Below are 26170 nucleotides of genomic sequence, written 5' to 3' on the forward strand. Positions count from 1 at the left end.
CTACCGGATTATAATGTTGGAATTTTCAACATATTTTTATGTTTTTATCGCCTTCACATGTTTGATTCAGGCTTTTTAGCTTTTACGTAAGTGCTTGCGTTTATGTTATTGTTTCAAAAATAAGTATTGGTTTCGTTTTTACATATATTTATGGATAGACATAAATATTTTTTGTTTAAAAATTCTAAAATGCAATAACTCTAGTTTTATATGTATCGCAAACATTTATCGACACTATAATGTCTATAAAAATTATTAACTAATTAAATTAAAATAAAATTCTATAGAAACATGCAAAATAGTTTCTTGAAGGTTTACACTACCGCGAGGACAAATGTTTTTTTGAAGATGCCGTGATTACTAATATAGTATCTGACATTCCTTATCAAGGAACAATAATCGTACAATGATTATCGGGATGTTTTGCAGTAGGTAATGCGACTTTAAATCAGTTTTTTACCTTAGATTTTGTAGTAATATTACACCATCAAAGTTTAAATAATCTTTTAGCGACAATTTTTTTAAATCTCCTTATCTCTTCAACCTCCATATTTTGGGATAATTTTATCCCTACCAACCGAATAGCCACTCTAAGCCATATTCAGCCTGCATCATATTTTTAGAAAATTGGGTTTGCTGTGCTGTTGCTATATTTTTTACCTTTTTTAACAAATAAAAAGTATAAAAAATATATTTTAATACTTAAATAAACCCATGCTCTGAAAATTTTTACTATTGTTATTCTTTTTACTTGAATTAGGACACGCCCATTAGAAACTTTATATATATTTATACAAATTTAAACGATCATATATTTCTTATACTACCCAATTAATTGACAAAATATAGGATAATATAATTTATTAAATAAATTAAATAAATTAGCTAACAAACTTGTATAAAAGTATATATTGAAAATTTAAAGAAGAATAGCAATGGCATTGAGTGGAAGTAGAAATGATTCACTAAATAGTTGAAATTACCGTAATAATTAAAATAACCCTGAAACAAAATGTAATGAACCTGTAAATACCTTTATCTACCAAATTTTATTAATTTACGGTGCCGATAAGAAGGAACACTTCTACCGGCCCAAATCCAAAGAAATAAAACTGTAAACAAATTTGTATAATAGATAATATTTTGTAGGTTACCCTTAAAAACACAATACACGAATTACTACTGGAAATAAACTTCGTTCGTACTCAGTTAAAAAAAAATTGAAAGCAAATAATCCTTTTCAATACTCTACATTGACCCCAGAAGCAGAATCTCTAAAATCAAAAGAAGACCGATTTGTTTCAGCCAAAACGGAGATAATAAGTATAGGTACATCTAGTCTTTAAACTCAATAAAAAATAGAAAGATAATATAATCAAAATTAAAGAAATCCCATAAGAAATTACTCGAGCTACTAAGCGAATACTCCCTAATAAAGCATTATTAGAATTCAATGATTATCCTGCCAATATTAAAGTAGATAGGTATAGACTTTAAATATTGCATCTTTGATAATAATTTAATAGCATGTGGAAAGGCTGTAATAGCCTAAATTGTCCCAAAAAATTTACTTCATCTGGACCTTTTCGAATATGAATATGCCCAGGGTCAGAATGTTCCCGCTTTGAGCTTTTTTGGAACTTTTTACTGAATTTTTGAATGATCGTCTATAATACGAAAGCTTAAGCTTTTCTGGAAAACACATTTTTATTCAACTAAATTTGTTACAGTATGGTAAAAGTATTAGAAAATATAATCATTTTATTTTTTTAAAGTACCTACTAGTGTTGTCCACAGGACCGGATTCAAAGTTCTTCGCTCTTATCAGCTGTGTTCTGCTTATAAAATTCTCATGCAATACCATCAAGCTTTAATGAACGTTTGTGCCGCAAGGCAGTAAAAATTTTCAATACTGTTAATTTTGACACGTTTTTTTCATTTCCAAAGTTATAAATTTGTGTTAATTTCTACCTACACATTGTAGTCTGGCAAACCATTGTATGGCATTTATCAACTGCAGAGATAACCTTAAAAAGTGAGCTACTCGCAATTCTCATTCCATAATAGCCTTTCAACTATTGAGGTGATTCTGTAACAAAATAAAAAGTGTTTAAAAATGGTGCGAATTCTATGTATCCCGTTTGTAAAGAAATCTCCAAGAAAAATTATCTCCAAGTGTAAATCCATCAATAAAGCTGTGCATATTCAAATGGATAACAAGGAAGCTGAAGACACGCTGAAGAAAAATCACAATTTGGGAGTTGCAGAAGTGAATGAAGTTCAGTCCTCCATTCCATTTAAGAAGTGGTTCAAAAACAGTTATTTTATATACACTTTGAAACAAGTTGCTGGGATAATCTACCTTTTCACTATCTTATACATGATGTATTTGGTATTGAACGTGTTGTTTCGAGTCTGTAAGAAGGATATATAAGTTGCTTAATATGATTTCGAAACTTTTGAAATGATGACAAATTCTAGATGTTATAAAACTTGTTTGAAAATTCTGTTTTGAAAAATTCGCTATAGATCGGTTCTCGAAATGTCTACTTATTGGTGATATATTCATTTTGCTTATATCGTGAATAAACTATTTACTCAATTTTACTTGGAAAAATGCCACTTTAGTATTGTATAAATCATTGTTCGCTTTTAAATATTTAGTTGAAATCAATATTTTGCATTATTAAGTTCACTTGCTTCTGGGTCTAATAATTTTGCAAGTTATGTAGTTGAAGTTCACGTTAGATTGCTTATTAATCTTGAATTGTATAAAATAATTAAAAAATCAAACGCCCGTCTGTTCGGCAATACAGAATATTATAATAGTTGTACAACGATTGAATGCTTTCCCAAACCTTAATTGTTTAATTAAAGTTCTTTAGTAGATTTTGGATTATGCATTAAACACCAAAATAGTTCAAGATTACAACAATTTTATTACTGTATATGAATAATTAAAAATACAAATTTACGGATGTTTGGCAAGATATGTTCTTTTATTACAGTTTCCACCCTTCTAAACACTCATATTTCTCTTCATGTGAAAAAAGGGTAGAACAACAGTGTTTTTTGAATATTTAAGGATATTGAAATATAAAACCTTATTTCTCGTTGTTTTAGTTAAAAAAAGACTTACACAATACACAATTAAATTTTTTTTTTGTATATTCCTTATTTGGTCGCACACTTTTAAAGGTTTACACTTTTTTCATTGTTAGAGTACAAAATAGCTATAAACTTCATATCGAAATGTCTGTTATTCAAAAAATTATTTATTCTTAAAGAGCATTCGCTATTTTATAATTAGCTTCGTTTATGTTCAAATTTAGTTCAAAAAAATGTTCAGAATGAGGCAATCAACATTTGCGCTTGAAAGCTATTAGAAAAATTATTCCATACACAGTGACTTCAAAAAAATCCATTAAAACACGTTCATTACAATGATAAGGTGTGATTCTATTTGCGGAAATGCGAACAAAACTCAATTTTTCTTTTAAATGGGGTAGATAGGTAGGTAAGCGCTAATCAATAGGAAAATAAAGATTTTCCTATTGAAATAAAATTTAATTTGGCTGCTTTCTTGAAGAATAGAAGATTAAGACAGTTTTGTTTTACGATTATTATAGAAGAAAAACTAAAACATATTTAAAAAAAATCTTTATCTCTTGCGAAAAGGACTTCTTTATCTATCCAAATCCAAATAAAATGTTATTGAATCGCGTTACGAATGAAAAAATTACATAAACTTGTATTACAACATTTTTCGTAACAGGTAAATTGTTAATTATTATAATGTTAAATTAACCGATTACTATTATAATATTGATTACTGATGAGTAATAGTAAATAAAAGTAAGATAAATATTGATCCGAAAACGTGGACTAGACTTTCTAGAATATCAAATTATCGTTTTCTCTTATGAAAAATAACAATTTAACGGTGATTCTTTATTGGATAAGACAGGAAAATGCACACAAGTTAAAATTTAAAAGCCACTATGACTATTAGATTTTATTGTAAATATTTTAGGCTACTAAGAATTAACTGTTAAAAACACTTAAAATACAATATATTTTGAAGGAACGATATTTATCCAGTTATAAGTATAATAATAAGTATATATATAAGGAATTATTTGAATATTAAGTCGTAGGTAGGTCATAAGGCAAAAGTTTCATAGCGTAGCAAAGAAAATCAAATTCAAAATATTCACTCGTTATCGCATAGGGAAATTTGCGTCATGCATATAAGCCATTAAATGCTTTCCAATAAGGTTTCTATTGTGTTCAATACCAGACTTACGAAGGAAGATAAGACTATATTTTTCTGCTTCATAACAGCTTTATTGAGTCGAATTATCCATTACTTTATCTTCAGTGCCATACATTTGAAAGTTAATGATTCTGCAAAGTTGTAAGGTGCAAAATATTAAATTTTAAGTAGCAAGAAATATTAAATAAGAAGTATTTGGACATGACTTAAACGAAACAAACATCTATAATTTTGGCTTCGCATGTCTTTCAATTCAAAGATGTTTAATTGGATCGTCTGCGTTGTCTTTGTTCTGAAAGTATAATAAATTCATAATTGTGTTGTATTTTGGATATGTTTTTCACATATGAATTTGACGATGTATTTCTACTGCACTATTTGAATACTGACTACACTTTCATATCCCATTTTGTACATATTAATAGGCAGCTGAACATATGCTTTAATTTTGTAGTGGAATAATCCAGTTTTATAGCATTCAGTCTGATTGTCTTACCAACGAGTCATTGGTATACACGAATATTCCTCAGTTCTATACGAATTGATTCGCGTTTTACTTCAATTCTGCAATCGTTACTGCCTTTTAGCATATAAGGGTTGCTTAAATTGCCAAGTAACTGCTTAGTAGAGTAAATGTATAGGTAATTATAAACCGCATCAATTTTTTTGATAGTATGGAATATTGAATATTTTTGATAATATGGAAAGAAATAATTACCAGCTCCGGTTTAAAAAAAATCAATTTGCATGTTCAATGCAATTCGAAGAAATTTTTTATCGAACTTGCACTGAATAGCACTGCTTATCTGCTGAGTACAGAATTGAAGTTAAAGCTCGGTCAGTATCTAGAAAATAACAAAGCGTGAATCAACGGCAAAATCATTCACAGTTCAAAACTTGGAGATTTCGAGAACAATTGGCCATTGAAAGTGAAATCGTCAAAAATGTCGAAACATATTTCTAAAACACTTTTCAAGCTGCAGGTATTCTTCGCAAGAAAGGAATTAGACGAAACGCTCCGAACTCAAATTGAGCTCGAAGAAGGAACCAGAGATGTTTTTCGGAGTCGCCGATCTGAGTTGTCTAACTCTAGGCCCATTTGGAGTAACAGAAGATTCTTCATAATTGCCACCTGTGGTATTTTTGCTACTTTAATTATAGCTGTTGTTCTCCATTATATTAACAATTAAGAAAACAAATTTGTTTACTTGCTTTAGTGAATAAGTAGGATATCTTTAGTGTATGAAATCGATCATCCAAATATTTTATTTTTAACTGAAAAATGTAAACTTATTTTCTATATGTTTTTAAGTTAATTAATGTGCTCACAATAACTAACTGTAATTGTTATTAAATAAATAATTATGTCAATGCCTTTTATCAGCTACATAGAATAATTTAAGCAAAACACCAAATAGTTTAACAACGAAAAGGGAGTAGAATCAAGAATGTGAATATAGAAATTATTCTGATTACAAGGGTCCGATTAATTTTTGAGTGCAGATCGATGTTTTACCGATCGATACCTGCTTTTTGGAGTTCTTCCACAAGAGTTTTGAGCATTTTCAGATCACAAAAACGAATCGTTCTATTCTCAGATTTATTAATTAGTTATATTAATGTCTTTAGTTCTATGTATGCTAAAGATATTCTTGTACTTTGCTGTCTGCGAAAAAAGCCCTATTACAGATACATATTACGCATACATATCTTTACCACAAAACGTCTAAGAAACCCAAAATTTAAATCGATTTGGAAATTTTATGTCAGTGATTGCACCTCAAGTGCTTCTACTTTGTCCAATTTTTATTTTAGATTATTTCTCTCTCTTGTTTTGATCGTGCTATGTTTTGAATAGTCATAATCTTGTTGGCAATGAAAATTATTATTTTTTCGACTTTTTTGTATAATAGAAAAATAGATTGCGATGGTGAACTAGAAAATAGATGTTTTGTTTTTGATAAGAAGATATTATACAGGAAATATTGGGTTTTGGTGGATAAATTCAAAATAGTTTAATTTAACTGTAAAATTATGTTGCATGTTCTAATTATTTTTATTAACAGCCGATATTTTATGCAAAAGTTGTCTGTTGTTGTATTATATGCAAAAGTCAAAAATGCGAGGAGCTCTAAACCATCAACAATGTGAGCATCGAATTAACAAATTGTGGTTTAAAGTGTGTATATTCTTGTGTAAGTAGGAGTTTCATTCAATGTGCACACATCAGTCCCTATAATTTAATTCAAGCATTTGAGAAACAAACATAAGACAAACTATGTCGTAATTGGAGAAAGTTTATATGAAAATCGGCAATATAAGCATAAAAGGCAAATAAAATAAAGCTTAAAAAATACGATTGTTCGATCCAATGTTTATGAAGACCGTGATAGAAAAATATTTTTCAAATAATATTTTTTTGCATAAGAGGTAAAATTATTAAATGATGACATTGTGAATGAAATATAAAGAAATGTTCGAGATCAGATTAGGGTAATCGTAAAGAAACAATCGGGGACTCGACCCATTTGAATCGAGTTGGATTCTTCAGATGCCAACAAGGAGTACATAAACTACGTATCTACGAATTTAAAATACAGCTGTAATTTTCTTAAACGTTCATTCTTATTGTTTTTGAGTATAATAAAATTATTATTTTCGTTTTGTTGATTCGATTCGCTTACATTTTATCCAATATTTATTTTCAGGCAGTAAATGCATTATATTTAATTTACTCTGAATCTGATGTGTTGCTATAATTGTTTGCAGTTTATAATATTCATTTTCTACAAAGCTGCATGTCCTACAAAGCAGTATACTTTTTGCAAATTATTTAAGCAACAACTCCAATCAAAGAAATATATTTGTAATTTAGCTAATGGCTTCTATCACCTTGCCTAGTAGAGATACTGCATAATTCAGTCCTTCGAAGTATAGCGTGGTGCTGACTGATTTCAACCCTTTTATAATTCATTTAAATGGATTGATTTCAGATGTCAAGAGACTCCTTTCAGCCGAACTGGTTAAACGTTTTCAAATGAAATCCATTGCACTGGCCAGTTTGAAATACTTTTGACTTTGATGTCATGTTGAGCCCATCACGATATTATATAATAAATATCTCATTTCTATGTCACGTATAATTTTTAATACAAGTTCATTTGCTTTTGAGATTCAATTTACACATTTGATAAGTGTTCAGTTTTAATTATCATAATCTATAGATTAAATGTAAATTACTATATCAATTTTTATTGATCTATTGATCTTATTAATCCAAAGCAAAGAATGTTCGTGATTTATATCTACCGTGTGTTTCACTGATACATTACAACGGTAATGGCCAAACTGTTCGTCAGCGAAGTTCCATCAAACATTCAAACAGCCTGTAAAAATAATATAGTTGCCATAGAAAAGTTACTTTTACATTTATAAGACTTCAAGTCCATATTAGTTACTTAAAGTATACCAATTATGAACAATTTTTCTGAAAGGCTCAAAAGGAAATTATTATTATTTTTTCGTTCTATTAAAAACTTTTTACTATTTTTTATTGTCCATATCTGCCGAGAAATTTGAAATATCGACGTATCATTTTGTTTGGTATATAAATAACTAAAACAACAAGCTTTAAATGGTCTGAAAAAACTCTTGTCAACAATAGTGGACTGTGGTGCTGAAGAATTCTTCCGACTTTTTCAATTGCTGAAACGTAATTCATCTTATAACACTATGTATATTAACCACCAGGTAAAAAGCTCCATACTAATGCACATTTAAGCCCGGAATAAAGATTTTATTAATTTTATTACAGGTTATATCAAGTAATGCAATTAGCTCACAAACTGATTCACAAATTTTCAATGCCACAAACTGTTTTGCAACTAAATGAAATGTCAAGCATATCGAGCCTAAACTTAAAAATCAATCGAAACAATTGACATCGATTATTTGTTGTTGATCTTTCGTGCCGGAACTTTGGGATCACTAAAATCATAAATTGTGCCATTGTGTCGAGTCACTCAAACAGTGTTCAAAAGGTATCTTACATATCGATTAATTTTATTGATTATGATTAATTGAAATTAATGCCAAATAAGCACGAATTTTAAATAATTTTCACCTGTTTGCTAATATGCCGTATCAGAATTTTTCAGTTTCTACTATCACATACTTCTTAATTATTGCATACAAGTATTTTCAGTAAAGCAGCAAATTTTGAAACATTTCTTAAAAACGCATTAGTACTTTAACTGCTCAGCGTAGATTTAGTTTTGAATCCATTCATCTAAAATTGCAAATACATGATGGCTAATAATTCCGTTGATTAAGTACAGAACAAAAGTTACAAAATAGTAACCACAATAAATTGCGAGATTGTTCCAAATTTTAAGCCTAATTAATGGATTTAATAAAAGGTCTTTTAAAAAAACAGATTCTAAACAATATGCCATGATGTAAAATTCAGCAAACAGCAAGCTCAATTAAACGGATTTATTGTTCTTGAAGAATTACACTTAGTTCTTGTGCCTTAAATTAAATATGCACCTATCGAGCTGTGTGTTTGGCGTTATTCTGCATCTATTATTATGCCGTGTTCTAATTTAAAGTAATTATTAACATTTCGTAATGATTAAGGCAGTCAATTTCTACTGTTCCACTTGCCTTTGCGACTAAAACATACATATTGCAATCATTTGTGGTTTTAACTAATTTCAAAATCATAGCACAGTACCATTACCAATATATTTGAATTGATTTCGTTTAACGCAACAACCTAAAAGGGAAGTACGCGTTTACATTTGCGTTTAAATGATTTGATTAAAAATAACTCTTCTATAAAATTGAATTGTATTTTTTCAAAATAGAAGCGGTTTTTAAATAGAGATGCCTACATTTCGAGGCATATGTACATATTAAGCCAGGAAATTGTTTATAGTAAAATTGGAAATACAGCACAAAACTTACATGATTCTTAATTAACCCAGTTCTCTTGATAATGATTGATTTCATGAATTTACTGTTGCAAATGTTCGATTCTCCTATTTAAAAATTTTCTTTTCCTATTAAATCTTAAATTGGTGCTTTAATATACACAATCGCTTCAGATGAGCTCTGAAAAAGTGTTTGAAAACGTTTCGGTTTTAATCAATGCTACTCTGAAAAATAAAAAAATGGTCAACTCAGTACTACTGTAGTTTTTAACTGTAGTTAATTTGCTATTAAATATTTACTTGCTCCTAAAGCCAAATTTAATTGAGTGTCTGTTACATTAGAAGATATAATTAAACATATGCTCGTTGGCTTAAGACTCCGAGTTACCTGGCTCACATTCTGGTTGCTCAAAACTCAGTTTTTTTAATTTATTTTCTGAATACAGAACTTGATAAAATATTTCACATACAAAATATGTTGCAAAGTGTTCGAATGTCCGGTTGACGAAACCAGTTTCTGTCCCGACGAAAAGTCCCACTATCAAAACTGTTAACAATTTTCATTTGGCATTTGGCAAATTTGAAACCATGAATTTTTTCTCTATTCTAGCAATTGCTTTGCTTTAATCTTGATCAAATATCCTGTGCGATTAACTCGTGTTGGTAATAATCGGTCCATATTTTTTCGAGGATGAGGCTGAAAATGTGAAAATTTAATGTGAAAAAGTGTGTTTTTGAACGAAAACACATTTTTTCAACCAGACAGCGCTACAAGCCACACTGCAAAAATCTCAATAAATGCATCGAATGTTTTGTTTCCGGGACGCATTATTTGTCGCAATCAGAATTTCAATTGGCCCCCGCCTCACACCCTGCGACTTACTTTTTATGGGGGCACCTAAAAAAGTTTTTAAAATTTATCCACCCAGGACAATCCCAGTCCTCAAACAACGAATTAGAGACGAGATTGCAGCAATTCCTATCAATTTGCTGAACAGAGTTATGCAATCTTTCCAGGATCGATTGCAAAAATGTATAAATCGAAAGGGAGGTCATTTCACTGATGTAAAATTCAGAAAATAATGTTTTTCCATTTATGTATACCAAATGGCTATTCTTTCACTTTTTATTAATATCTTAATTAGTTAATAAAAAGAAAATTTTAAGAAATCTTTCCGTTTCATTGCAGGGCCCGGACTGTTCATTTCATAAATATTTTATTTCACGGTCCTATCTATCTGCAGAAAAAAAATGGCACTTGCGTAAATTTTTTATTTATTTGTCGATTGCTTTACGGTAAAACTTAACGATTTCTGAAAAACTATTTTTTAAATAATACTATTTATAAAATAAATAAAAGTTTGTTTTCCTTCTCGTAAGCCATTAGAAGCCACGTTTACTTGGTCATCACATTTGACTTTTCAACTTTTACCTCAAACAGAACTTTTTTAACATAAATAACTTTCATTGACACTGTTTTTGAGTTACTTCAGAGGTAGTTAAAAAGCTCATTTATATGCTCAGCAGGGATAAGTATATTTTCTCAGAGAGAAAAAAATAGACCAGATGCAACCTGAAAATATTTAGTGCTTAAGTTGAATATAGACTACAACTAGAATATTCCTTCAAGACTGGATCTGATCAAGGATTATATAATTAATAAGTAGTTTTTTTATTATTACTAATTAACTGATGTAATGCGTCTTATCAATCAATGTAACTTTTAGAAATATCTATATGGGTAGTCCTTTTCAGGTTTTTTTTAGTTTTTCGATGCTACAATATTTTTTTCTTTAAGAAGATGTATACAATGTATCTATTTAGTGGATCTAAGCATATTTGATAAACCTTGTAAAATTACCTTCAAAAGGTACTAAGGAACAAAAGAGTTAATTTTAATATTGGGACACATTAAATATTTTTTGAATAAAAAAAGGGCATTCCTAATTAAGCATACCATAACAATAAATTAATTAGATTCTTTCGTTGACTCTCTCCTAATAATTATGATAAAGGCCTCGGAATTTACAACCTTTGGAAAACTTAAATACGTCGCACCAGACTTTCGAACATATATTGTACCATATGTATTGAGCATGTTTTATTGCATATCTGTTAATGTTCAGGAGAGCAGTAGAAAATATGTTCTTTACATTAATATAGCATATATTTATTACGTGAAATATATAATCGACTTGAGTAGTAGAGCACCCAATAAAGAAACATTTTTTAAAATATTAGATCGAGTAGATATGAAAAAATGTAGAGCAATTTTGAAAAATTTGTATCAATTGAAAATATTTTATCAGTAATTTTTGCACAATTGCTTACTAGATTGATTTTGATTGTTGCTTTTGCTTGAATAGTCAATCAGCATAGCTTTTTTCATCAACTTCTACGCCTTTATAAAATAGTTCATCGTATTGAAATAATTTGCTGATTAACTTGCTTATCAATTTCACATTGTAATAAAAAATGATGTATTCGAATTCGCTGATTGACCATGTCCAATGAATGGAGTAAGTGCTAAATTATGCATTCATTATTTAGACCTTTGGAGTGAAGTTGTAGGTAAATAAATTGGTTTACTAATTGCTGTTTTGTTTTCACAATTAATACTAAAAGCTGTTAAATGCTTAATTGTTACAATGCTGACTAAGTACTCAATTTATATTAATGTTGAAAGCATTGATTTAAGTTTGAATTGAAGCACATACTGTTATTACCGACACTAACTAAATTGTTAACTATGCAATTTAGCCAGCCTTTTGACAAATCAGCTTATACTCTGCCTTGCTGTTTAAAAAAATTAGAATGAACATCAACTTCAGTATTTGTTAGTGCTTGGGTATCGTGTGTGCTTGCTGAACGTACTGATATTGATAAGTGCAGAACAGTTTTACCATAAATAAGCGTTTACATCTGCTGTACTATGTTTATTTACGGATTATAATTTTCACTTCTAAAGTTTTCGTTCGGAATTGGTAAGTTCTCATTCATATATCGCTATTGCTTCTAATCACGCTTAAAATACGCCGAGTGAATTGTCAGTGATTAAAATTTAAATACGAGATACGGGAACAATGATGATAAGTCAATACCAGACTTTGAAAATAAACACGTATTTATTGCGATTTTTATTGGTATCTTGCGAATTGTGGTTGAGCGCATCAATGTGGCGCGATTTTCATTAATCTGTTATTACGTTGTATTATATAGACTGCGTCATATATTAACTTAATATGTTGTATTTATCTTCAATCATGTATTATATTTTAATACAACTTTTCTTTAATTGCTCGGTTATTATTTTAGGTAAACTTCTAATCATAAAAGATGGATTTTCAGTAAACTTCAAAAAGTTTTTAGTCACATTTTATTTTTTAAAAACATGCAATATTACATGCACAGGATCTAATGCATATGGGAATCCATACTCCATCCATATTACAGCCAAGTTCGAACTGTCGAATAGGGTAATTAGCTCGATTTGAAATGCACAGGACAAACGGGCAAACATGGAACTTCCATTAGCATCATAGAGTATTTATGGATTCACGGGTCATATAAAATTTTAAATATGGTGAAATATCAAACTGTCAGAGCCCATTACGTATAAGCGGTACTTGATTTAAACAAAACGTATAAATTGCATTTATATTTTAAGGGAAGTTTTGAGCTAGCGTATGTTGACAACACTAATTCGAAATGAGATGTGGAATAATAGATGTGTGCGGTCTGCAAAGCTAATGTACTGTCCAGATATATGTTATTTATTGCTTATAGTTAATATTCTGCTGCTTAAATATCAACATCTGTTGCATGTAATTGAGTTATTTTCAATTAGAATTCCCCAATCATTTAGAAAAAAATAAGATCACAGTTATTTTCTATTATTTAATTATTATAATAGTGTTACGCTTCGTAAAATGTAGTCAGTAGGTAGTTGAAACTGACAGTAAGAAGTTCTGGAAGCAAAACCTAAATTGGCATACAGTTTTTTTGAAATGCTATGAAACATTTGGTTAAAAAAATAGAGCGCCGCATATTGTGGTAGAGAACAAGGACATTTTCAACTGCAACCTTTCGTGATAAGTGGATAGCGTGAGGTCCAATGTATTGGCCAGCCGGATCACCAGACTTGTCACCTGTAGACTTGTTTGTGGATTTGGATAGAAACTTGCGGGCTGAATCCAAAAATCGTATAATTGACGCAGCAAATTGTTTGCGCCTCCAGCTGAACGAAATTCAGATTTCAGAGGCAGCATTCCATGTAGTATATTCCATAAGTAGTTGCGTGTATAGAAAACTATGGTTATCACTTTAAACCGTCTTTTAGTTTTTCATCTTTTTCGTTTTTCAATCTGTTAATTAAATAACTTTACTCTCTTTGAAACAAAGGCGTATCAACTTACAGTTGATAGAAACTTTTTTTATGAAAAGTAGCAATTAGGTCATATGGACTGTTATCTCAGTCTCTGCTAAACTTTGTATAGTATATGCGAACTAACTTGGACCAGCATTAAAGTAAATCTGCGAAATGTATTTTAAAAAATGTGTTTTAATTAGTAATTTGATTTAATTAATTTAACTGATCTGAATATATTTAGTTTATTTTTCATTTATTTAATAATAATTTAATTTTTTTAATTACGTATGTTCAAGGTAAGTATGGCGACAAAAAATTAGGAATTGAAAACTTACGCTTACCTATTCATTACTATATCAGAATCTTCAGAACTTGAGAACCGGCCGGCCGCATATGGATTTTAGAAACACTTGATTATACCCCAATTTTTCGGTTTAACCAAGTAACTTCGTAAAGGCTATAGGTACATATGGAAACTTCAACTCAGCTAAGCCGCTGAAAAGATTGAAAATATCAAAGATACGGCTTCTTTTAAATATGAACTTGTACACAAATGTTTTGGTTTTTCTTAAACCAAATAAATTTGGTATTTGAAAAAATTGCAGTTATCATGAAAAATTGACGGGTCTGAGTAATACCTATGTGAGTCGCAGATAAGTGGAATTGCCTTTTACTTTTGAAAATTCGTAACTCTCTCCTCTCTTGAGGTCCGTTTGAGAACCGATTTAAAAGATAGAAGCCAGGCAATGTCTAGACTGGAAAAAGTAAAATCAGATTCACGTTATCATATTGTTGATTATTTAGAAAAGAATATATCGCAAGATAAAAGACCACTTGTCGACATGTAGTTTAGTTGTAAATATAGTAGATGAACAATAGGTCTAGAGTGCTGATTGCAGTTTTCATTAAGCAGAATATCCCGTTTATAAAAATGTGTAAGAGTGAATGATGGTTTATTTAATCCGCATGCAACTTTGCTAAATCAACCAAAACAGCCTTGTCCAGTAATTATAAACTTTTTCCTTCTTCTTTGCTTATAAAAAACGTATTTTGTCTTTTCAGATTTCGCCGTTAATATTGCTGCGATATGAAAGCAGCGGCATTATAAATATACCTAGTTATTGCTTAAATAAAATAAATTTTGTCATTCGACAAAATATGGACGCTCAAGAACAACCGGAAAAGGTGATCCAACATCTCCCCATTGATGATCCAGCTATGGCCCAAAGAAAGAGAAGAAATAAAATTAGATCTTTGGTTGCGTACTGGATTTTGGGATTGTGCAACAACTATGGATATGTAGTTATGTTAACTGCCGCTGATGATATAATTGGAAATACTGAATCTGATGTGAGTCCACAAGTAATTAAAAATGGTAGCAAAATCAATGGAATCGATAAAATCTACCACACGTGTATCAAATTTCATCGCGTGATCAACAAATTCAATGCTTTAAAAGTCGCGTAATTTTGCGCAACCAATTATCGCATTACATTTTAATTAGCCACATTCATTGGCTGGTAAAAGCAAATGTAAAAGCTGTTTTGTTTTGGATTTTTTTACTTTATGAATAGATTTGTTATTTTAAAACTTTTGATTTAATGACTTTTACCCGATTTTAGAGCACAAGCAAAGTAAGAGAAAACTGCAAATATTTGTCAACTGGAGCTATCTTGTTAGCTGATATATTGCCCTCGTTACTGATTAAATCTGTTGCACCTTTTATACCCTTTATAGTGCAGTAAGTACATTTTCAACTAATAAATCAGTTCAAATAAAAGACATACTTTTTTGCAGTTTAAGAGTAGCATTATGTGTCTTGCTTTCTGCCTCTGGGTTTATTGCTGTAGCATTGGGTGGATCCCTTTTTATATCAATTTTGGGAGTGATTCTTACCTCATTTTGTTCGGGACTAGGAGAGGTCACTTACCTTCAGTACAGCTCCTTTTACAAAAAGTAAGTCTTGTGCATTATCCTTTTTTAAATTCCAAAACGTTTTTTTATTTAAAGAAACGTTGTTTCGGCATGGAGCTCAGGAACCGGAGGGGCAGGCGTAATAGGTGCGCTTTCTTACACACTTTTGGAACGAATTGGTATGCAAACTACATTGCTAGTGATGCTGATTATCCCAGCTATGACCGCAATTTCGTGAGTAATGTAGTATTACATTCAAAGTATACAGTATCAAAAATCTCTTTGCTGCTTCGAAAAAATGTATGTAGTAAAAGGTCCTTAAAACAACTTATTTGCAAATTATCGATGTACCGAAGGTATTCATTTTTTTTTCAATAACTTATTTATAGTTATATTATAATATTCATTAATATCTTAATGAAAGTTTTATATTTTTGTATGCAATTTAAATTAATAAAAATGTTAGTAATTTAACGAACCATGAAACTGAAATCTAAATATTGCTGAATAAAATGCTACAATGCTGATGATAGGAGCTTGACAATGCGCCAAATGGGAATAATGTGATTCAGGAATTTACTGCGGAATTTCTAAGATTATTTTGAATATTTTTAATAAATTCGTCAATTATGAGTTTTCTAAATGGGCAATTTTTCGATTTCGTTGTTGGGTACTCATAAATTGTCACTATTAGATACATATTTGATACCTAAGTGGATGCATTTGTTGCAAAATGTTGCAGTTCTAATAATTTGGAAATTATTTCTTTAATATTCCTTATTCCACAAAAGATTGATTTTTATGCGCGGTCATTAAAAAATGTCTAAGTATCTTGTTTTTACTATAAAAACCGGTTCTAATACTTGAACTAAATATTAATGAGTTAAAAAGAATACGTGACTTACAGTAAAAATTAATTTCTCACTTTACAAATGTCGTGAGCACTGTACGTCTTTAGGCAATTTTAAATTAAAAAGTTAGCTTAAGAGCTTAAAAACGAAAAATTTATTTTATTTTAGGAAGTATTACCACTCACCGGTAACTCCCAGCCTTGCAGTTTCTTTATATTTAGTTACAATGGGATCACTTAATCGGTAAATTGAAATGTGCCTAACTTTGAAGATTGAAAGATAAGCGTATTGGACTATATTAAAGAAATACATCACATATGTCTAAATATTTAGAATGCAAAATTTAAAAATTAGCGAACTGATTCAACAAATCCGGAATTAAAAATTTACAAATCACGATCTAAAGTCAACACCCATAAACAGTAGATAATAACAAATAGTTCAAAATAATGTGTTTTTTAATTTAAGAATATTAGAATCCAATCTCCCACATCCATTGATATTTTTTCACTTGCACTTTTACATTTCGTTGAATTAGTTTTTACGTGGGTTTCTCCAGACTTCCCTGAAATTTACCAACAATAACTGGCGAAAAAATAGTAAATTAACACCTTTCTGTCTAGATTCTGGATTATTTTACCAAAGCCATCCGAAGAAGATATAGCTGAAGCTCTAGAAATTCAAACGAAAATCAACGAAGATGAGTTGAAAAGTCCGAAAGAATCTTTCATTAAAAAGATAAAACTGCTACCAGGTCTAATGAAATATATGATCCCGTTTGGTCTCGTGTACCTATTTGAATACTTTATTAATCAAGGAACGGTAAGCATATTCTGGACGCCTATGAAGATGAAAAGGCGACTTTATTGTTCTTGTTTGCAGTTTGAAATTATCCAAATCCCCAATTCTTTGATAGCTGAATCATCACAGTATAAGTGGCTACAAGTGACTTACCAAGTAGGCGTATTTATATCCAGGTCATCTGTAAGCTTTTGGCATATAAAACAAACATGGATTATGGCAGTATTTCAGGTATAACTCATTTCATAAGCAAGGTATAACAGTGTGCATGCACCAAATTCATATCTTCATTTTCAAAAGTGGCCCCTTTTTACCTCAAAAAGAAGAATCTTGTTCACAATTGGTCTTTGCATCCTGTACATCAATGAAGCCCTTTTAGCAATAAGAAAGTCCATATAGCTAAAGGAACAAATAACAATGAATACGAAACATTTAATAACAATCAAAGCGTTGTGAGCATCCGCCATCTTCTCCAAGGTCCATCTTAGTATCTGCAAATCTTTTTAATAGACAATTAATATGAAGGTACTTTTACATATTGGTAATCCATTATTTTTCAGCTATTTGGAAAATTCCGTATCAGGATCACACTAGTACTAAAAAGTATCAATTACGGATTTCCAATAAAGCACAAATTTTAGACAAATAAATTAGCCGTTAATCCGTACAATACACTTCCTGATGCCTTTTACATTAAGCAAAGTTCACTTAAAAATAGATGAAAATCATATATTTGGAACAGACTGTTCAAATACAGTATGTTCAAACATCATGAGAAACTCGAAGCGTCGAAATTTCAAGTTTCCTATTTTTATTACTTGTGTTTCTTTAAAATAATTTTTGTTTCAGGCCATAAATGTAATAATTTTCACAACGGAAGCTATATACTATTATATACCAAGCTTCTATATAGTGGTGGCTTTGGTTTTATGGGAAGGACTCCTAGGAGGCTCTTCTTATGTAAACACCTACTATAGAATAGCCCATGAGGTAAGTTCACTAGTGTTGAATTAATCACTAATTGTGGTTTCCAAATCATTAATTGCAACCGGAAGGTAAAATAAAGGCACATTTTTGACGGCTTCCATTTAGAATGCGTTAAAGTCGGATTTAGATTTTATGGTTTAATAGAGACGTATTTTTTTTGTCGTAGCTTAAAGCATAAATAAAAATAAAATGTGTGATACAATAAAGCGTACTCTTATGAATCATTGCAACTTTACATAGCAAAGGATTTTTCTATTCTACAAACGTTAATACGCAAATTAAAATGTACTATAAATTAAAAAAAATGTTTTTCAGGTTAAACCGGAGGATAAACAATTTTCTATGGCGATAACGGGATTCGCAGATAGTGCCGGGATAGCATTGGCAGGCATGTTTGCTATTTTGGCACATAATGCAATCTGCAATACTCCTCAACCCAGCTAGTATTACATAAGTTATTATCCATTCACATTTTTGTCCATGTTTCACGAGTAGTAGAAAATAAATATACACTATTTTTATTAATTTCTTTATTGGCACATACCGAATTACATTCATACCTAGATTAAAAAATATGGCAAGTTCAAAAAATAGGAACCTTAATTTACCGTAGATTAAAAATATCACACAACAAAAAAAATTTTGAGATCTGGACATATTCAATCCGAGTATTAATATTTGAGAGACTAGTTTTAATTTAAAACATTGCTAACCTATCAAGTTGATTTTGTTTGTCGATAAAAAATATAAACAACAACGTATTAAAACCGATGCAAAACAAAAAATAGAAAAGCTTAGATTAACATTAAAGTCAAAACGAATAAATACAAGCGATTTAACGATTATGTAAATTACATCGCTTTCTATGATAATGATGTAATAAATAATGACGAAGTAGCTAATGCATCCTTATATAAAAGTGGCACATAATTTGGCAAATATGTCGTTTAAGTCTACTAAGTGGTGTTATTTAGATTGTATATATGCTTAATATCTCTCACGTAAATGCGATCAGTCAACGTAACAAAGGCATACGAGATACGTCTTATTATGTTAATACTTAGAAGGAAACGATACCTGAAAGGCATTACTAGTCAAAAACAAAATTGCACAATTCATAAATACCCTTTTAAAATACATAAACATACTAATAAAAATACTAGTAAAATACATAAACTAAACAAATACTGGCTTGCTTCAAATCTACAATAGATCATCAAAAAAAATCAAACATATACAGAATGAAACAAGAATTGCGGCTAATTCGAGAAAATACAAACAAATAGTTATTGTCAGAAAAAATAAAATTGAACAAATTGTGGTTGTACAATTTGTTCAAATTTACTGACTGTTTGCAACTGATCTAAAAACATTTTGTTTGCACTACAGCTTTGCCCCCCTCCTCATATTCTTGCTTGGATACCCACATTTGTTGAAAAGACCCTAGTGAACTTAAAATAGAACCTCCCGTCCAAGCCCCGAATCTTCGTTCTGTTGCTCCTGGTGCACTAATTACTTTTAATCGCATGCTCTGTAATTCAAATACAAAAATGGTTAACAGGAATTTGATTCGTACATAAATTTATCATCTTACAGGTGGTGTTTTTGCGGCAAGGTCTCTGGTTAGTCTTTCGGTAAAACCCTGAAGACTAGAATTTCCTCCCGTTACAACAACATTTCCATACATAGACTAAAATATATTCAAGTCATAGATTTTTAAGATGAATAATATATCTATAAATCTCACCGGTCGGATATCGATATCACACATTCCCACACTAGTCGTAACTAAAGATCCTACTCCCAAAATGGGTTGAATACCAGCTTTCGCCCCATTTGAAGGATTGAAGAGGGGCTCAGGAATTTTAAACCTTTCTATAGCAAAGTCTTTGTGAAACCCATTAGGAAACTCGTAGTGAGTGGTTGGCATTGTTTTTACAATATCTTCATCATATGAGCTGTCGGCAACTTGAAGAATGGTTGCCTGGAAGTCCTGCATCACTTCCTACAAATCCAGGACCGTTTAGAGGAGCTTCGAAATATAATACTTACTTCTTTATCCAAACACTTAAAAATTAATTAATTTAAAAACAGTATGCGTTACAAATGTGAAAGTTTAACTAATGCCAATGATATCGAAACAAAACCAGTAATAATACGATTTGAGAATGTTTAATTTATTAACGACTGAGCAACGTACGTTCTTGATGCAAGGGGATCTGGATACCATTAGACATTAACAAATAACTTTTTATGTATAGTTCAGAAAATCATGAAAGGAATAACCCAAAACTATTTAATTGGTAAGTCAACTGAATGAAGTACCTTTATCATATAGGCAAACCACGAATCCGTTAAATTGTAAGGAACGTCCCGTCTTTGCCAGTTTGGAGCTTCCTCCGCTCTTCCTACTTCTTTCGAAGCGACAAAGCTGGGCGGTACTAACTCCACGCCTCTTTCTTGCAAATATATTCTGCATTGTTCACTTAAGTAGTCGCCTCCAACGGGAGATTTTACAACCGCTTGAGTTAATACATAGCTGAAATTTTGGTTAAAATCTTTCATAAGTTATTAATTAATTAAAACTACACCGTTTATGTGTTACAAGTTAAGCTTTTCCTAGCTTGAGAACATAGCTAGCTGCTCCCTAAATATAATAAAATGCTGCCGGATGAAATGTTTCATGCAGTCTCATAAATAGCAAATAATTCTTAACGTATCTCCATTGATTGCTTACTACTCCATACATTGGAGACAGAAGGATTGTAAAATACACTTTTATATTTACATAATACTTCAAAACCAATAATAAATAAGCACATTTTATACTTGTATCAAACAAATATTTATCTTCTTACCCATCATGAACGGGAACAGCTGAAGTATGTGTGGCCCCACTATCCAATACTAAGCAGGTGGGCCTTCCATTAGCAAAAGCAGCTAAGCTTGCGTTTTTGGCCAAATATGCTGCAGGAACGCCGTATTTCTCGAACATTAATTCAGCCATTTCTTCTCTTTTAGGGGTAGTTATCCAGGGAGGTTCCGTTAAAAGAATTGGGTGGTCTCTAGGGACAGCTCGTAGGGCGGAATAGTAAATATAGTCCAAGAAATTTTCAAACATGTCCCAATTTTCAACCATGCCATCTTTTAGAAATGTACTCAACTCCATTTCTAAAGTGCAAAAGGTCACTTATAGCCGAAATGCGCATTAACATAGTATATGCGAAATGAAAGTATCATATACAATTGATTGTTTCATTTTGCAAAAAAAACATATTTTGAATTGGAAGAATGGCTAATAGTCTAGCCAGATTAGACTTTAAAAGGCCTGCCACTAAATAGATGAAGATAAAGGGCGAAAACCCGTTTTTTGCGCATTACTTTTGAACCGGTCGCGCTATTGGAAAAAAGTTTAATATTTTTTTTCGAGTATTAAAAATTCGTACAATATAAGACACTTTTAACTAAATTAAAATCCGTCCATTTGCTTACTCAAAACGAAAAAAGCCGCCGATTATAGCGTTTTTTTTTTAATTTTCTGTAATACATTTGGTTTTGCTTCAAAAAATCGGACTAAAACTTTTTTGGAGATCTTTGTACACTGGGGAGGTGGAAAGGAGGAATGAACAAAAAGTTACGAACATTTGTAGTTAAAAAAAACTTATAAAGTATACAAAGACATTGAAAAAAAGTTATAGTGATATTTTTTGAAGCAAAACTAAATCAATTATAGAACACTTAAAAAAACGATAAAATTTGGGGCTTTATTCGCTCTTTAAGTAAACAAATGAATGGATTTTAATTTAGTTTGTCTTATATTGCAGGTATTTTTAAAACTACAATTTCTTTAATTATTTCAACAATGTTGACAGCCGGAAATCGCGCTCAAACTTTTGTCCCAATATTCGGACATCCTTCCAAACAACTTCCAATAAACTTTTACCTTCATCTATTTAGTAACCGGAAAAAATCTAATCCGACTGGACTATAATATGTGGTTTATGATCTTAGATTGATCCATAGCGAGTTTACGATGGCAAAACAGTTGATATGTAGCATATAAAATACTCAACATTTAATCTACTACTAAACTAGCAAGAAGGCGATAATGACGAAGAACTGAAAGTTGAAGATATCGTGTTCGAAGAAAGTGATTTGTATGATAATGCAACATATGTGACGAATGAGATAAACAAAATCCATGTTGAGGAAGACATTCTTCTAATGATGGAATTTGGATGTCAATACCGACAAACAGCCGCGAGTTTATAAACCAAGCGTACAAAAATGTATTTCCATCTTCCTGGCTAAGATATAAATTGAATACCAATCAAGACTGGTTCAATTTAGGAAAAACTAAAAAAATGTAATCACAGAACTGAATGTTACACTAAATACACAATAAGAAAAAACCTTTGAAGCCAGAAGAACCCACTTTAGCTCTTATTTTCTTCTTCCCATAACCGAAAATCACTTTGGGGAACTAATTTAAACTCTTTCTGAACATCTTCAAGCAATCTATGCTCGATCTTATGATGTTATGAATTATGAACATTAATTTACTAGTAATGATAATAAATTTTATGACAGTTGTGGCGTTTATATTAATTAATAATTTTTGCAAGATCCGATGAAATTAAAACCACCTGTTAAAAATTAAATTATTATTAGTTTATTCTAGCAAAAATACTATTTTGTCATTAGTCACTATTTGTACAAATCTTCTGCTATACTGTAAATTTCCCAACGATTGTGTAATAGTGAAGCGTTTTATGGGTATAACTTCAAAGTTATAATATGGAAGTATGATAGTCACTACTATGGAAACAACTATGATTTCAATCTAATGCATGTAAATGGTGTGGATTATTTTCCGCTAATGGTTTTGCTTGAATTAGAACATTAAATAGGAAGACGGTTCTAAAAAATGTACCACTGAGAGCGGAGTTCTAGACAGTAAACTGAAGGACTTTGGAGTCATATTAGTGGCACCCGTATATCTCAATAATGCGCGCATTTTATCTTTAGACTGCCTGTAAAAATTGTGTACCAGATTGCAAATTACCGACAAAAATTGTAACGAAGAGAAAAACATCCAAAAGTAACTTCGACTGCAACCCGATGCAGGATGTAGGCACTTTATTTTCAAATCCTTGGTTATATGCTACAATAACAATTACGTATATTCCGGACGAGTTGAAAACGTTTAGTGTCCATTTCGATTTTCCTTTACATTAGTTCTGTTAGAAGTTGAATTACGATATTTTTGTTCGTGCCGTATACGTTTTAGTAATTCTCCAATGAATCAAAAATCTTAATAAATATATAATACATTTTGTCTTTTCTGTCGTATTGTCTAAATGCATGATTCTGCGACATAAAGATAAATTAACTAATATTGATAATTTGTGTACCTTATACAATATATAAATGTAGCTTATACATTTGAAGAATTAGAACAGGGTGTTTCTAAAAAGTGCAGCAAAACTGCTACCACAAATCTCGGAGCTCGCAAAAATCGTTTTCATCTTTCAAATACAACTTTTGTGATATATCAAACAGAAAGCTAACGAAAAATAGAACAATTAATATGTCGCATGTATTGGTTTGGTTTAGTTTCGGTTAAAAGCAGTTATTTTTAATTGCTTTGTGTTGTTGATATATCCCGAAATAAATACATAGTTTAATCCTGATTCCTGATAAATCAAAAACGGCTGCAGAAACCAACTTTTACCAGGTCTACTATGTTCCAGTAAATATGTTGAAGAATAACAATCTTTAGGTAAAAGAGAAATATGGCATGGCTTATAAGTTATTTCGGTATAAATGTAAGCAAAGTACTGCATGAATTGCCCTCCATATTTTATATGGATATTTTTTATATCTTTTACTTTTGGATTGAGATACGTTGGATTAGACTCACATCATATTTCAGCCTCAGGAATTTGTAGTAACATTTTTCCAAACTTTTGGAGTGGTCTAGACAGGGTGTCCCACTCGGAATCACCGCAATTCATATATGGCAAACAATAATTAGGAAAAATTTGATTGGACCGTTTTTGATTTATTTGAGATTTTATGTCCAAAATTACAATTGCAGGCACTAGAACAATTATTAATTTTTGCTATAGGGAATTATGTGTTATTTAAGTTGAGTGGCATTATTTGTTGAAAAGGACTAACTTTAATAGAATTTTGATAACTATTAATAGAAAGTGTAAAAAAATTGTTATCAATTTTTCAAATGGAAATGCCCCACTGTGATAATTTTATCTAATTTAGTATTCAAAATAAAGGTAAGTTTGTGTAAGGTTGTGTGTTTAGTGATTAGTTAAAAGTGATTAGTTTTCGAAATTTTATCAATTTAAGGATTCCATATGGATTTTAAATTTTACTCACTTTGTTAACAAGTTACGCATAACGTATAAAGTTAACTGATAATAATAATTAAAGATACTGCAGTTTCGTCGTGGCAACTGAGAGTGACTGGATTTTTCAAAAACTAAACACTTTTGGAGCAAACAATATTACACAAACTTACACTTATTCTTAATACTTAGGGTTAAAATCTTCAGTCATTTAAAAAAATTGATTTTGGTCGGTTTTCTCAATTTATTTTAGATACATTTTTGTATCAACGTTGCATCAATAGTTTTCAAAATGTTATCTTCAATTTTTTTTTTAGATTGATTGAATTGAATGAATTGAAACCTATTGACTTCCGTATACTGTCCAATTTTCGAATTTCCCTTAGTTATACTTTGCCATATATAGACCGCGGTGGATAAATTCTCCACTAGAAAACTAGGAAACTAGATTCGAACAACTATATATTCGAAACAAATATCCATGTCTGTAATGTTTAATAATAGTGTTTTTGTGTTTCGTCTTTTCTACTATTTTGTATGTATCTATTTTCATTTTTCTATTTCTATGTAGTTACACATATGTATATCCGCAATAGCAATGAAAGGGACGAAATCAGTAGCACAGCCATCTGCACTCTGTTTATTCACAATCTATTAATGCAGCAATATATTAATACAACTTGTCTAACATATTGCCGTGATAATCACGTCTTAAACGTCTTAACGTGATAAAATTGGTGACTGATGGTTTTTTCACGTGATTATCACATTCAGTGTGAGCGGGGTTTCATTTAATTTGGCAGATACGACACTGCTATTGTAAAAGTTAGTTATTTAAATTGTGTCATTTGTATGCATAAACTAATCCTACAGTGATATTCAAATTTTCCATTATTTTTTCCAATATTTGCTTTTTTATTGCTTAGAAAAAAAATCATTTTTTCTCATTGGATAACCATTAGGTACTTCAAAATAACTGCAACTTAGTCATTTTTTTGCTCACCCAGTAGACATAAAAACTCACCTGGTCTCCAAACATGTATTGCACATAGTCCAATGTTATAGTGTGTAACAGGAACTGAGACTTCATCTTCTGAGTCCAGCCAAACACCCACTGTTGTAGGTATGTCCACTTTGGGACTATCTTCACCTGCGTATCCAGCTCGAACACTATTGTGTCCAATATCAAAAACCAACGCTCCAACTTCATCTAAAATAATAATTAACTGGAGTTTCATTTAGTGTGGAAATGTTTATTGTGGTAAAATGTATCTATATCTATGTACAAACATATAATAAAACAAAACTAATTTTCTATGAAACATTCATAAAGCTGACTAAATATAGCGAACCATAACATGTACCTACACACTGTACTTGGAGTAGACCAATAAAAAAATTACCTTCAAATGTTTTGCAATGAAAATACAAATAAGCAACATAAATAAAAATGTTTGGTTATAATATAAATAAATGAAGAATGTTTGAATTTACCACCACCATATACTGCTCCACTCATTTTTATTAGCAGGATATATTTTTTTGTTCCATTTAATACATTTTTGAAATCGCATAAAACGCGCAAAAATACACCGGCGATAGTGTACCAAAACAAGTGCAGATCTATAGCACACAATAGCACAGAACACAATCCAGCCTTTAGAACGTTA

The 26170-nt window shown here is 30.7% G+C and overlaps 2 protein-coding genes across 6 annotated transcripts; one reads left to right on the plus strand and one right to left on the minus strand.

Moving 5' to 3' along the window:
- Positions 1-8222: 8222 nt before the first annotated feature.
- Positions 8223-18653, plus strand: LOC109537973 (battenin). 4 transcript variants are annotated; one of them, XM_019904985.2, is made up of 9 exons: positions 8223-8316; positions 14642-14929; positions 15202-15320; positions 15377-15535; positions 15590-15727; positions 16968-17166; positions 17227-17376; positions 17995-18135; positions 18448-18653. In XM_019904985.2, the coding sequence occupies exons 2-9, from the start codon at positions 14738-14740 to the stop codon at positions 18574-18576; spliced, it is 1227 nt and encodes a 408-aa protein (XP_019760544.2). In that variant the 5' UTR covers positions 8223-8316; positions 14642-14737; the 3' UTR covers positions 18577-18653. The 4 variants fall into 4 exon arrangements, with proteins under 4 accessions (XP_019760544.2, XP_019760543.2, XP_019760541.2 ...); XM_019904984.2 differs by lacking the exon at positions 8223-8316 and adding an exon at positions 12019-12194; XM_019904982.2 differs by lacking the exon at positions 8223-8316 and adding an exon at positions 14381-14583.
- Positions 18648-26080, minus strand: LOC109537972 (actin-like protein 6B). 2 transcript variants are annotated; one of them, XM_019904981.2, is made up of 7 exons: positions 25995-26080; positions 25525-25710; positions 20991-21303; positions 20458-20671; positions 19880-20137; positions 19727-19822; positions 18648-19663 (listed from the first exon to the last, which is right to left on the minus strand). In XM_019904981.2, exons 1-7 carry the CDS (start codon positions 26017-26019, stop codon positions 19496-19498), a joined length of 1260 nt encoding a protein of 419 aa, XP_019760540.1. In that variant the 5' UTR covers positions 26020-26080; the 3' UTR covers positions 18648-19495. The 2 variants fall into 2 exon arrangements, with proteins under 2 accessions (XP_019760540.1, XP_019760539.1); XM_019904980.2 differs by lacking the exon at positions 25995-26080 and having other exon boundaries at positions 25525-25858.
- Between the last annotated feature and the right edge of the window lie 90 nt (positions 26081-26170).

Source organism: Dendroctonus ponderosae, unplaced genomic scaffold, assembly GCF_020466585.1.
Source record: "Dendroctonus ponderosae isolate FM_Combo_2020 unplaced genomic scaffold, Dpon_F_20191213v2 Dpon_F_20191213_1, whole genome shotgun sequence".
NCBI classification, from domain to species: domain Eukaryota; kingdom Metazoa; phylum Arthropoda; class Insecta; order Coleoptera; family Curculionidae; genus Dendroctonus; species Dendroctonus ponderosae.

What these genes read in the sequence shown, in the direction of transcription:
- LOC109537973 (XM_019904985.2), top strand. Translation starts at nt 14,738, where the DNA reads ATGGACGCTCAAGAACAACCGGAAAAGGTGATCCAACATCTCCCCATT. An exon ending in TTGGAAATACTGAATCTGAT is followed by an intron (nt 14,930 to 15,201) that starts GTGAGTCCACAA and finishes ACCCGATTTTAG; the next exon opens with AGCACAAGCAAAGTAAGAGA. An exon ending in TACAGCTCCTTTTACAAAAA is followed by an intron (nt 15,536 to 15,589) that starts GTAAGTCTTGTG and finishes TTTTATTTAAAG; the next exon opens with AAACGTTGTTTCGGCATGGA.
- LOC109537972 (XM_019904980.2), bottom strand. Translation starts at nt 25,738, where the DNA reads ATGAAACTCCAGTTAATTATTATTTTAGATGAAGTTGGAGCGTTGGTT. An exon ending in AATACATGTTTGGAGACCAG is followed by an intron (nt 21,304 to 25,524) that starts GTGAGTTTTTAT and finishes TTTGCACTTTAG; the next exon opens with AAATGGAGTTGAGTACATTT. An exon ending in TTGCCGCAAAAACACCACCT is followed by an intron (nt 19,664 to 19,726) that starts GTAAGATGATAA and finishes TTTGAATTACAG; the next exon opens with AGCATGCGATTAAAAGTAAT.